The 12,179-nt window shown below is 46.3% G+C and overlaps 1 protein-coding gene across 4 annotated transcripts in view; it reads left to right on the forward strand.

Annotated features, from left to right (window-relative positions):
- OSBP2 (oxysterol binding protein 2) overlaps positions 1-12,179 on the forward strand; it is a 125,594-nt gene that overhangs the window by 15,156 nt on the left and 98,259 nt on the right. Inside the window, exon 1 of one of the 4 annotated variants that reach the window (XM_052795433.1) lies at positions 3,515-3,567. The exons of 2 other annotated variants lie outside the window; for them this stretch is intronic. In XM_052795433.1, coding sequence (XP_052651393.1) covers positions 3,530-3,567 — 38 coding nt within the window. In that variant the 5' untranslated portion in view covers positions 3,515-3,529. Of the gene's footprint in view, positions 1-3,514; positions 3,568-3,794; positions 3,848-12,179 lie in introns of those variants that run through there. One more of the 4 variants, XM_052795434.1, reaches the window with a different exon arrangement.

The raw sequence follows: 12,179 nt of genomic DNA on the forward strand, positions 1-12,179 counted from the left end.
TCGTATATGCACGTAAACCCTAAATTTAATACCTTGCTCTAACCATTGTAACATTTTTCTGTGCTTCATCCTTGATTGGCTTGATTGACCCTGATGAGCAGCGTTCATCTAAGTAGGCTGATGGTAATGAAAATGTGACTGTTCAGGAAGAGGTCTGGAGGCACCAATGCTGGAATACTTGCTTTGGGCATTTGGCCTTGCAGGTGAAGCAGCTGAGATGTGTCAGGTCTGTCCAGAAGTGATTGGCCAAGGTCACTTGGGCATCCGCAGGATTTGATCCAAGAGATCTGCCAGTCCGAATCACAGGCCAGGAAGCAGTTAACTCTTGATTTCTATTTAAAAAAAAAAACAACTCTTGGCATCTCCAGCAGCTGAAAAACCAGCTGCCAAAATCTTTTTATTTTTTGGGTAGTGCCATAAGGAATGGGAAAGATCTTACATTGTGTTACACTGCCCCATGCACTCAATTGCAGATATGTTTTAAGATCCTGCTTGCATTTTCTCCTCTCTGTTTCATCATTTCTTATGGAAAAAATTGCTGCTCACTGGATTGCTGAGCTCTGCACTCCCCAGGAGCGTGTCCTCAAAGGATAGTCTGATCATTTCATAGATAATGGACATCATGGAGGTACTTTGCATACCTAAGTGTCTCTTTCAGTTTTCAAGTTCATGCTCCTTTCTTCTGCTCAGACTTGAGTAGCAATTTTATGCCCACTACCCAGCCACTTAAATCGCTTCTGAAAGGCAGGCAGCTGCCTACGCTGGTCTCTGTGAAGAAGAGGTAATTGCTACCTACCAAAAGTAGGATATGCTGATTATAGAGCTGAACACTTTTTTTTGTTGCGGAATAAAGTTTCTGGGTGCTTGCAGGAGGCCTCAGAAGTTGCTGTTGTCTGCTGACATTAAGTATTTGCCTTGAGCAGAAGCAGCTGCTTGTCATGTTTGGTGAGAAAATGCAACTGAATGAACCGCTCTCCAAATCTGTGCTGGGTGCACACCTAGAAACCAGCCTTCACACTGTACCGAACATAAACCTATAGCAAGGCGGTTGCTGAACTGAGGAGTTCACAGTCAAGGGCTGAGAAGCAACAGTTAGATCGGGTTTTAAATGTGAAGTTTTAGCTTTGTCTTCTTGTGCCTAGGCCTTAAAATAGAGGAAGAAATATGTCTATACAACCATGCGGGCTTTGCATCTAGATATCTATCCGTAAGAAATACTTCATACAGAAAGAAATTTTGTGCTATAGTTTTATCGTTGTTTGAAAATTGGCAAAAAGTCAGAAGTGTGGTGACTTTAAAGTCGTGTTCAAGGTCACAGGCCATAATTCACGCAGTGTCTCTGAAGAAAATTTATGTTGATGGTAACTTGCATAAACTTGCAGCCATGGAAAAATTCTTGGAAGCAAGCTCTTCTATCCACACTTGATCTCAGAAAGACTGGGTAGGTCTTGTGCTCAAAACAAATACACCCCTAAACTCTATAGTCTGAAAAAACAGGATATTTTTACCATGCTGAATATCCTAAGTATGAAAGCACATCGGTGGGATAGGAATAAAAATCGGGTCTTAATGTTGTCTGTGCTGTGCCCTGTGCACTCTTACGTTCTTTGATGTAGTGGTGAGAAAATATAAACATGACCTGACTATGGCTGGTCTTTATTCTGATCATTTTACCCAATTCCCAAGGGCTGGAGAACCTCTGAAAACTTAAAAGCAGAGGCTGTAACAAGAAAAATTACTGCTTGAGGCTCTCATCTGCTGTATTGCATTTATTTCAGCGTTCTTGTGCAGTAAGAGCATTTGTCAAATTAACCTTGTGTATGGTCATTTGTCAGTTGTTCATGTTTAAAAATGAGCCAGCTACCATGTAAGTCATGCATCGCCCAGGTATTAGTTTATACTAACTTCTGTGGAGATGATAGGATCTGGACCAGACCTTCCATAAACTTTTAATTGATGCAATAAACTTGGCAGCAGTACTGCCCACAAATTTTGGTGGGTTTTTCCCCCTCTGGATCTTTAGCATTTTTGCTTGGAAAGTAATGAAAACAGTAAACTGGGGGGCTTCCTCTGCCATTTTTAGAAGAGGGCGAAGCTGCCAGCATCCCTGCTGGGCTGTAAGCTCCGGGCTCTGTCTGGCAGTTGCAGTTTGGCACTTTCTCATGCGTGGTTGTAGTTACCAGAACGTACACCTGAACCAAGGTTTTATCTTTGGAAATTACAGCTAGGCAGCTAGTCAGAGAAGAGCCTAAATGTGAGGAAATCCAGTGTATTCAAAATACAGGTGAGGGAGTGCTGAGGGTGATACTGGTGAGCCTGTTGCTAAAGACAGCTCTCTGTTTTCCCCAGAAGCTTTTTGTTGTTGTGCCTAATAGCATTACAGTCATCGGCATCGTCATTGCAGGAGATGCAGCTCCATACGCAGAGCCCAGCTCGCTGCAGCCTTCCTGCTGCCTGGCTGTACAGCAGTGGCTTTGCTAAAGCTGCTGACCTTGAGTTTTGGATTTTTTGGATGAGATGGACAACTGTGTGTGATGTCTGCTCTATCAGCTGCAGGCTGACTGCTGTAAGTGGGACACTTGGGACTCTGGTATGCTCTTAGGGGGTTTCTTTCTGGCCAAGTACTAAGGTATTTTCCCAACCAGATACACTTTGGTTTGCTTTCCCTGCGCCGAGTTCCTTTGCAGCCTTTAATTCTGCTTCTGTTGGAAGAGGAGGAGTGAAAGCGCTTTTTGGGAAGTTGGAGGAAAGTGTTGTGTTAGAGCAAAGCTGTGGTTGTACAGCATCACACCAGTGTGGAGAGCTTCTCTTGCCCTACAGAACAAGGTGACGGTTCACCCTGGGGAGCAGGTGAAGCTGCTCACCCAAACCAGTGGCTTGAAGAGCTCTGTCTGGGTGCCTGTGTTTACAGGGCTGATATCCTTATCAGCCAGGGCCACCACCAGTCTCTCCAGAGGTGAAGAGGAGATAGCATGATGTGGTGGGAGGAGTGGGGAAGCTTGTTGGTAACTGGTTTTTTTTTTTTTGAACTTGTTTTATTCTTTTTTTTTTTTTTTTAATTTTTCATAAAATACCCAACATAAAGGTCCTTTGCCAGACTATATCTTGCACTTGCTGGTCACTGTGTGGTGGCTTACAGTTTTTTTCCTGCTGACCACTGCTGAGGTTTCCTGTCAGAAAACCTGCACTGTGCACATGGGAGAGTCTTAAGTGTGTTATAAAAGCTAATCCTGAAGAATATGCATCTGAATAGATTGCTTTTAGAGTATCCTTTTATTTGGGGTGGAAGTCTTGTGGGTGGGAGCCCAGTTGAAGCAGAACATCTCCTCTTTGGGGTATGAGGAGAAGGGAACTGGGGCACGTCTATGCGTTTTGATGTGGTTCTGATGTTAGCAGTAAAAGCACTTCTGTCTGTGTGCATTTATATATGCTTTACACACTGTTTTCTCAGGAAACAAGAGGCCCTGTACTTGGGCACCCTGCTCAGATATAGTGTATATTTGGAGGAGATTGCCTGCTGGTGAGCCAAATGGGGCTAGCTGCGCTGTTCAGCCATCTAGCCAGCAGGTTTGCCACACTTTTATTTAAGAAAAGAAGCAGGGGGAAGCCTGGGTGGTTTCAGAGATTTTTCAGCTTGGCAATGCTGTCAGTTTTCTTGACCTGACTATTAGATCTGTATACTTTGCCAGCAGTGAGTTTTCCGAGACTCACTGTTACGTCAAAGATGCCTCTGACCTGGAAGTGCTAACGTACACAAAATGTGCTCGTGAGATTTTTGCATTAAACCTTTATGGTGCAGAGTGCCAGGGATGAGTGCGGTGCCTTGTCCTACACTGCAGCAGTGTGGGTGAGAATGTCTTTCTGACAAATTACCTTCCTTGAGCTCCCTTATAGTTTTTTTTTTTTTTCCTTTTTGTGAAGCATGAAGAGACAAGGTCTATTTGTAAGGATGCGAAGCAGAAGCGTCTTCCAGATTTTTCCTTGCAAAGGCTTGCCCTGCACTGGAGTAGGTATTGCAGCCAAACTAAAGTGGCAAAGCAGTGGAGAAAGGAGTGTGAAATCCAGATTGCTTCTCTTATTGCATCCATCTATTTACAGGAGAGATTTACAGTAATGTCTCTCCTAAACCCTTGCTTGGCGACAATGTGCGGTGTTGACTGAGGCTCATTGGTGTTGGGTCCCATGTGCAGGTAGTGGCTTGTCCCAGAAGCTGGCTTGGGAAGCTGCTGGATGGGTTGGGGCGGCGGAAAATTGTCTCGTGATCTGTGGAGGCGGTGGGTGCCTGAGCTGCAGGCATCCCTCCGGCTGGCGAGGATTGCAGCCTGGATTGCAGGCTTTTTGCCTTAAATCTGATTGTTGCTAATCTGTTTCCATTCCAACTGCAGCCAGTTGCAGATTAATCGGCCTTTAAATAGAAGTAAATCATATCTTTTTGCAGAAATCTCAGTACAGCACTTGCTGTATGCTTGTTTGGGTTTTATTTGTGATTTGGTAGGCTTGGTGAAGGGAAAAAGAGGAAGGAAAAAAAAAATCTGAGCTCTTTGTCATGTGGAGCTTGCAGTTTGAGATCTGTGCTGAACCAGCTTGTGACACGCTGAATGTGAATACTGCTTACTGTGTGAGCTGGGAAAATACCTCCCAAGCCACGCGCCTGCTTTCTCTTGGGCATTTCTGTTCTGGAATTGAGTCATGGTAAAAATCCTTTTTCCTTGAACCAAGGGAGTGTAATAACCCCAAGAGGTTTGGTGTCCATGCTTACATCCCCTAACTTCAGGCATGTGAGCTTTTGGCCTCAAAATAAAACCAGTTTTTAAGCGCTTTTTGGAATTTCTTGTGCATAAAACCGAATACAGAGATTTCACTGGCTTTATACCGCCAATTATTTTGAACAAAGGGTGTGCGAAATCTCAGTTTATGGGGAAACGTGCCATGAAGCGCTTGTGCAGAGGGGTTTCTGTAACCAAGCGATGGGGCTGCTCTGCATGAAATATTTCAAATGTTCCTGTATCAAGGACAGGATGCCAGTGTCTGCGAAATCGAGCACCAGATTTCAGCGTGGATGAACTGCTCGGGCTCAGAGGACCCCGAAGTAGCAGCAGCGTGAGGCTGGAAACCAGTGCCGAGGTGGGGAGGGAACTGCTGGCTGGCGCGGGCGATGCTGGGGAGGTGGTGGTGGCACAACAGCCTTTTGTTGGCAGGGCGAGACGGAGAGCGCGGCTTCTGTCCCTGCGCCGTGTGGAAGCGCCGGTGGGTGCTGGCCGTGCCGCCGGTGTCACCGAAGGATTGGAGAGCTTGACCTAATCCGGATAGGCTTGTTAGACTATGAATTCTGCATGGAAGTCCTCATGCGTTGTCCAGAGTTGGTTTGTGCTTTGTGGAATGCAAGCAGAGAGCAGCATCCCGTGGGAAGAGCGAACCTTGCTTCTCAGCCACCCGGCAGACGGGCACAAATGGCCTTTCGTGCGCCATGAGGGCTTGTGACTGCGTCATCTTTTGTACTGCCCCCCACTCCCGGTAATGAAACAAAATCCCCTGGGAGAAATTTCCATCCTCAGTTAATTAAGAAGAGAATCAGTCTGATTACCCTTGTGGACTGTGGTCATTGTTCTGCATCATTTTCAAAAAAAAGAAAAAAGGTGCTGAAAGTATTTCAATGCATTGCTCTTATTGTGAGCCAGGCCGAGTATTCGGTATGTCTTCTTTTCTGTCCCCATCTATTGCATTGCCCAATTCTGTTTATTTTATTTCCCTGTCCTTGATTTCTATTCTTGCCTCTGCATACAGCAGTCTCTGCAGCTTACTCTAAAGGGCATTTCCCAGTTATGCAGCTGGTATAAATATTTCTTTATTGCTCCAGAGTCCTTAACTCAGTTAATGATAGAATATTTTCCAGTGTGATGGGAAAATGAAATGAATAAACTGGTTTCAACTTAGTCCGTGAAAGATACGGTAGGAAAAATAGGTCTTAATCTCCGAGTCAGGAGAGGTCAGTGGTGTAAGAAGCAGCGAGGCTGTCATCTGTGAGGCTTTCCAGTTTCCTTCTCTTGCAGGGGGGACAGGAGTTAAAAAAGCGGTTTTTGTCTGAACTTCTGAATGTTTCCAGCTTGCCACATAGTGGAGGAAGCAAAGGCAGAGTTGAGAGTGGTCCCTGTGTAATCGGGTGTGGAGTGATAAGAGGGGTCAAACATCTGCACTTTGGCCACCAGAGAACGGTCTTCATGTTGTGCACAAGGTTAATGGAAATGAAATAATCTTCTTGTGGTACAAACACGAGCATGAGAGGTCTGCACAATTTCTATATTAAATGCCTGTGTTGTTTTGAAATATTGGTAGAAATAGCAGCAATTAGCAGACTCAGCCAGGGAGATGCTTTGCAGCCATTTATAGTTGGGTTTCCTACTTTGTTTCTGGTGATGTACCGCTTCTCTATCAGAAAAACGCCCATGTTTAAATGAGTTTCGATATGCGTTTGTTTTTTCTCTGGTAGTTACAACAATACCTGCCCTGTTTCACCAGTGTGTCCATGGTCATGCAATGCAAGGTAGGAGCACAGCGATCTGTGCCTGTGTCTTAGACCGCTGTGCTTTGCAGGGGGTGATGCTTTTCCACAGCCCTCTGCAGAGAAACCCTGCGGTCTCCCTGGGACTGGGATACGCTGAACTGCTCCCCGCGTGCACATAGGACTTACTTTCCCCCCCCGGGAGGGAATAGGCTGTCAGGGAGCCCTAAGCAGATGCAGGAACAGGACTGCTCTCTCTAATTGGGGGAAGTGCCTCCTGTATTGCCTTGCAGTCCATCTGCTATGCTATGTGTTTCTCTTGCCTTGCTCTCTTCTTGATAGATCAGGATGGAAATGTTTATCCTCATCGTCTTGCTGAGAAAACTGGGGAATGGATATGAAGCCTGCTGATGTTTACCCAGTGGCGTGTGATCGCTAAGCTGTAAGGTGATGCTGGGCTGGCTGAATTTGGTAGGGTGGCCAGGGCAGCTGGGATGGAGGTGTTCAGGGATGGTTGACAACAGTTGTCTTGCTGTAGCACCCTTCAGTTCTTGGGCTGTGAGTTCTGATTTGGGTCCTTGAGCTGCTTTGACACCAGATGTGTACTGGCATCTCCAGACCAACATGTTTATCAATCCCATCCTTTCTGGATCTCCTGGTGTGTTGGAGAGTGCCCTGAGATGTTGGGTCTGTGCTGCAAGGGCGCGGTGTTTACTTCTGGCCGTGTTGGATTGGTTTTAGGTGTGATCTGCAGTTCCAGTGCAGAAGCCTAGATTTGTAATTTCGTTGAGAGATGACAGCCAAAAAGTGTTTCCGAGTTCCTGGCTTTTCGAATACAGTGTGGTGGTGGAGCTCACTGGGGAAGCTCCTTGAGATGTCTGTTTGCCAGCTCCAGAAATGGACCTGGGATTTGTGTCCAGCTTCATGCCATGTGCGTAGTGGCAGTGTAGCTCTAAGGTCTCTGTACTTCACATCCAGAGACTCAAAAAAACCACCAAACCACAAATAATTTCACACTCTCCTGTGAGAGGCTGTCACTTTTCCTTTTAAAACTCTTCATATGTTTCTTATTTTCTCCCTAAATCCTTCATAACAGAGGACAAGCCAGGAATATCCCCCATGGCAGTGAACCGTTTGGCTCTGTCCCTGTGCTGTGTTGATCATCCCAGCCAAAGCACGTGAGCTGCAGGAACAGGTTGTCACGGTGTTGCCAGCGGTGCTGGGGAGGCTGTTTCTGGACCTACACTCAAAAGTGGAACGTGGACAGTAAAACTTCCTTGCAAAACTTCAGCCGCTCATCGTGAGCTGTTACAGCTCAAGTAATCATTGAGGAGGAAAAAAACCCCAAGAAGATTGCACAGCAAGAGCAGTAGATTTTCCTGTAAATGCTATTGAAATTAGAAAATATTTCCTGGTTGGTAAGCAGTGACCAAGCAGCTGAGTGATAACCTGGCAAATGGTCTAGTGTGTCTGCTGATACCTCTTGCCTGTTGCCAGGGCTGTAGCTCACAGCAGATTTCTGTTTAAACACTCGGTGCTGCGTTCCCAAGTGAAGAATGACTCAGATGGCTGCTTGTGAACCGTGCTGGCTTTAGCATCCTCACTTACACTGGGGGTGAATTCTCTTAAGTGTGTGGTTGGAGACTTGGAGGTTCAGATGCAGCCTCTAAAGTACATGCCCAAATTTTACTTGTTGTGGCGTAACTGCAGTGAGCGAAATGCCAAGGTGAAGGTCACGCTGGAATAGGGAAGACAAGAACATGCGAGTCTTTAAATGCTGCTCACCTTGTGCTTCTCTGAGGCTGTCATGGGGAGGTGGCTGTGGCCGTCAGCACGGGGACAAGTTTGAGCCTTGCAGTGACCTACTTTTACACTGGAAAGCAGAACGGCTGTAACAGTGATAAGATGGGAATCTAGCATTTAATTTGTAGAATCAGGTGCGTTGGTTACTGAGGCTTATAGCAAGAAAATGATTTTGAGATTATAGGAGAGGTCTCTAGGAAGAGGGAGCGAGCCTACTTCGGGAGGTAGTTTTTCTGGGTGTAACTTAAACTGTGTTTGGATTTTTCTGTAAAGGTGCCTAGCAATACGGAGTGATGCTGGAACCCATAAGCAGGCAGTATTGGCCCTCTGAGCTTAGGAGAGAAGCCTCAGGCCAGTGTTTGCGTAGCATTCTGCTGAGTTTTTTGTGGATAGGCCGGTTTGGAGAGCTGCGCACTTGCTAGCCTGAGTGTTTTTAGCACCCTCGTGAAGCTGGATGCTCGTAGCCAGGATGTAACGTAACAAGGTCCCTACACGTGTCATACCCGCTCTGCTCCGTTGAACTGAAGTAGCTCTTGAGCTGCCAGGGTTGCAGCTGTATGCTCTGGTCTCAGAGTCGGGCTGCTGTGCTCTCCCTGACCTCCTTGTCGGTGCTCAAGCTATAAAGCATGCTGAAATACCGCTGGTCGCCTGGAAAGTGAGTGCTGTGCAGAGCAGTCTCGGTTCCCTGCTGGGGTTCTTTGCCTGATCCTGTCTGAGCTGCGAGAAAAGGAGAAGTCGAGTTTTAGGAGAGACGAAGCTACCCAGAAACGGCGTTGAGCCTTGCTGGTGGAAAGGAAATCTTAGCAGAGAAATTCCACAAGCATCCGTCGTGCTTGCTTGCTTTAAGTGAACCATGTTTGGGAGCAGAGTGTGAGCTGGGGCTGTTTATTGCTTGCTGCGTCCTATTAACTTCCAGCAGAGCCGCACAGTTATAGTTACAAAATCCATATGAGCAACGTCTTACCAGCATCTGAAGCTAAATCTTTGGCTGTTACGATATCACCGAAACCAAAGCTGTGGAGCTAGTAGATGAAAAACATTTTATTATCTACTTTTTCACCTTCTTCTCTTTGCTCTGTTGATAAATCTGTCTTCTGAGCTCTTACAGAGGAATTTCATTGTTTTATATATAGTAAGATTTCTTACAGTCGTTGAAAAGTGGGAGCATCTTTCTCTTGCATAGCGCTGGCATACTGAGCAGCCTTGTGTAGCTCAATTATTCTTTCAGAACTGGAAAGCAGGTCTTTAGATTGTGATTTGCTCTTTTATTGCACTATGGCATGTAGCTGATCTGTCAGGCTGCAGAATATGGGCTGCTAAAATTTAGACTCCAGGAGTTTTTTACGAAAGCCTTTTTAAGTAACTGATGTTGCTAAGTTGTCTTGTCAAGCTCGGTATGTTTAGATTTGTGGTATTAAAGTAGCTGAAGCAGCTTTTCCAATCCAAAAAAAAAAAAAAAAGAGAGAGAAATGCTGCAAATAATATTTTAACAGCAAGAAGATCTTTGAAGGTTTTTGCAAAATCCGGCATTCTGCAAATGGCTGTGATATAAGAGCTTTGCTGTACTTGTGGGTAGGGTGCCTGAGTGATGACGCCAATCTGAAATTTCTATTACCGTGTCCTATGTGCTGTCGAAATAAAAAAAGCAAATATGGCTGTATTCAGAGCAGCATCTTCTGACAGCTTTGACAAAATCTGCGCAGGAATTGGGACCTGTGCATCCAGAGCAGGTTTGACAGCTGAAATAGGGATCTGCTGGCATAATGATAAAGTGTATTCATGCTTTTAGAGTAAGAAATATGCTTTCTGATGATCTTAATGCATCCATGAGCAGCACTGTTCTTGCCACAAGAATGATTTTGGGAATAAGCCATGACGTCTGTCTCCACAGTTCATGGCCTTTTGTGTCTGGAGCCATGTGCCCGAGCTGTGCAGCCCCCGGCAGGGCACAGTAGCCTGTGCCTTGGTTAATAGCTCAAGGCTTGCATGGAGCTTGCCCTGGTGCTTTGAGGATCTCGCTGCTGTGCTCTGGTGGGGAGAAGGGGTTATATTCACCCAGGACGTTAGCTTTCCCCTTGCTGGGTGGGAGCTTTAGTCCTCCCTGCTTTTTTAACACCCGCAGCTATTTTTTATTTTTTTTTTCTCATGTTGCATAGCCCCTCTCGCTGTGTGTGTTGGCAAGGGCTGTATGCGAGGCAGTCCTCTTCCGTCTCTCCCACGCACAGCTATAATTTTATGTCTCTGAAGGCGAATCCCATCAACTAGCTCTGTGAGGGAGCAGCAAAAAAATCCCAGATATTCAGCTGCATCCACCTCTGTGTGGCCTATGTCCACGTTTAACCTCCCTTTAGCTTTTTTGCAGCCTGCCCACGTGCCTTCCCATATGTGCAGCGCTCAGATTATTGCAAAAAGTTGAGAATCAGAAAATCTGCCTGGATCACGTTATGCAATAGTTTAGCTGCTAGTGGTGAATAAGCAGATCCATCTGACCACGAGTGCTTCTGAAGGGCACCTCTTATTTTTTTCGTGCATGCAGACAGAGGAGATTGCTTGCTTGTTGGCTCAAGGCTGGGTCAGGCGCCTGCCTCGTGTGTGGGTGCTGATTGATAGGAATTGATTTCCCATGCAGATTGGCAGAGGAAGGTAGCTTAAAGAACAAAAACCCGTACTGAAACCGTTTTCTTGGGTGGGAGAGCAAGACTGTTTAAGACGACTTAAATTGATTTAGTGAAGTCACCTTGGAGACCTTTTGTGCAGAAGAGAAAATCATTTGAGCCATTCTCTCAAGGTGGGAAGTAATCCTTCCTGGGAACACATCAGTACGTGCTGCATCACAAGGAGGATGACTTTGGAAATGAAAACCGGTGCTTGATTTCATTTGGAGCCAAATTCACCCCCGGTGCAAGCAAGCATAACCACACTGTACCTTGGGTTTGAACTTAACCTGTGGTGCCGCGAGACACGGACCGTAAGTCCTGAGGAGATACCAAGAGGCTTTCGTTTCTGCTCGGCTTCTGTGCACGTCGAGCTCAGATGTGGCCCTAAGTTAAATCTGTTCTGCAAAACAGTGTCAGGGCTGAGCAGATGAGAGAAGTTCTTGGAATACTGTAGCTGGGGTTGCAGGGATTTGGGGATTTGAGGTCATGTTCAGCCAAAATGGCTTCCTTCTGCATAACACGCAACCCCAGCAATAAGGTTGGCAGTGAGTATCTCCCTGAACTGCTGCCCGTTCTCCCCTGGTAGGGACCATATCTCTATCCCGTAACGAACTCCAGTCTTTCTGAAAACAACTCTAGGCTATGCCTGTAAGACCTCCTTCAAGAGACCTAGAGACTCTTGCCTGGTGATTCGTTCCTTGGGGAGCAAGAGCCAAGGTCTTGCTCTCCCACTGCATCAGCATGTGGAGTGGGGCCAGAAGGTTTAGGAGCCCGTGGTGGCTTTTACAGATGCCACATGCTGCCTGTGTTGGTAATCAGAGATACGCCGTACCCCTGCCCGTGTGACGTGATGGGGCTGTCGCTGTGCTCAAGGCCACGGAGAAGGAAGCAACATGCAAGCCGCCTTGAACCTTTCAGGAATTAAGGGTGATGCTCCTGGCACGTGGGGATGGTCTTGTACTTGCCGAGCTGGTGTTTCGTGTCATCATGTAAGCTTCCAGTGCTCAGCAGCTGAGGACTTGTTCAGCTCCTGGCTTTAAAGATGTGACTTGATTTTAAAATTTTGGGAAAGCCGTGGCCGGTGATCACTTTTGGACTTCAGTGCATTTATGAAGGTGTCATTAGTGACCTGGGAGTTAAAAAGAGCTGTGCAGCAGGGTGATGGGTGGCTGCTGTTGAGATGGAGGGAGGCTGTTAGCGGTGGAAAAAAGGAGTAACTG

Source organism: Harpia harpyja, chromosome 9 (genome assembly GCF_026419915.1).
Source record: "Harpia harpyja isolate bHarHar1 chromosome 9, bHarHar1 primary haplotype, whole genome shotgun sequence".
In the NCBI taxonomy this organism is placed as follows: domain Eukaryota; kingdom Metazoa; phylum Chordata; class Aves; order Accipitriformes; family Accipitridae; genus Harpia; species Harpia harpyja.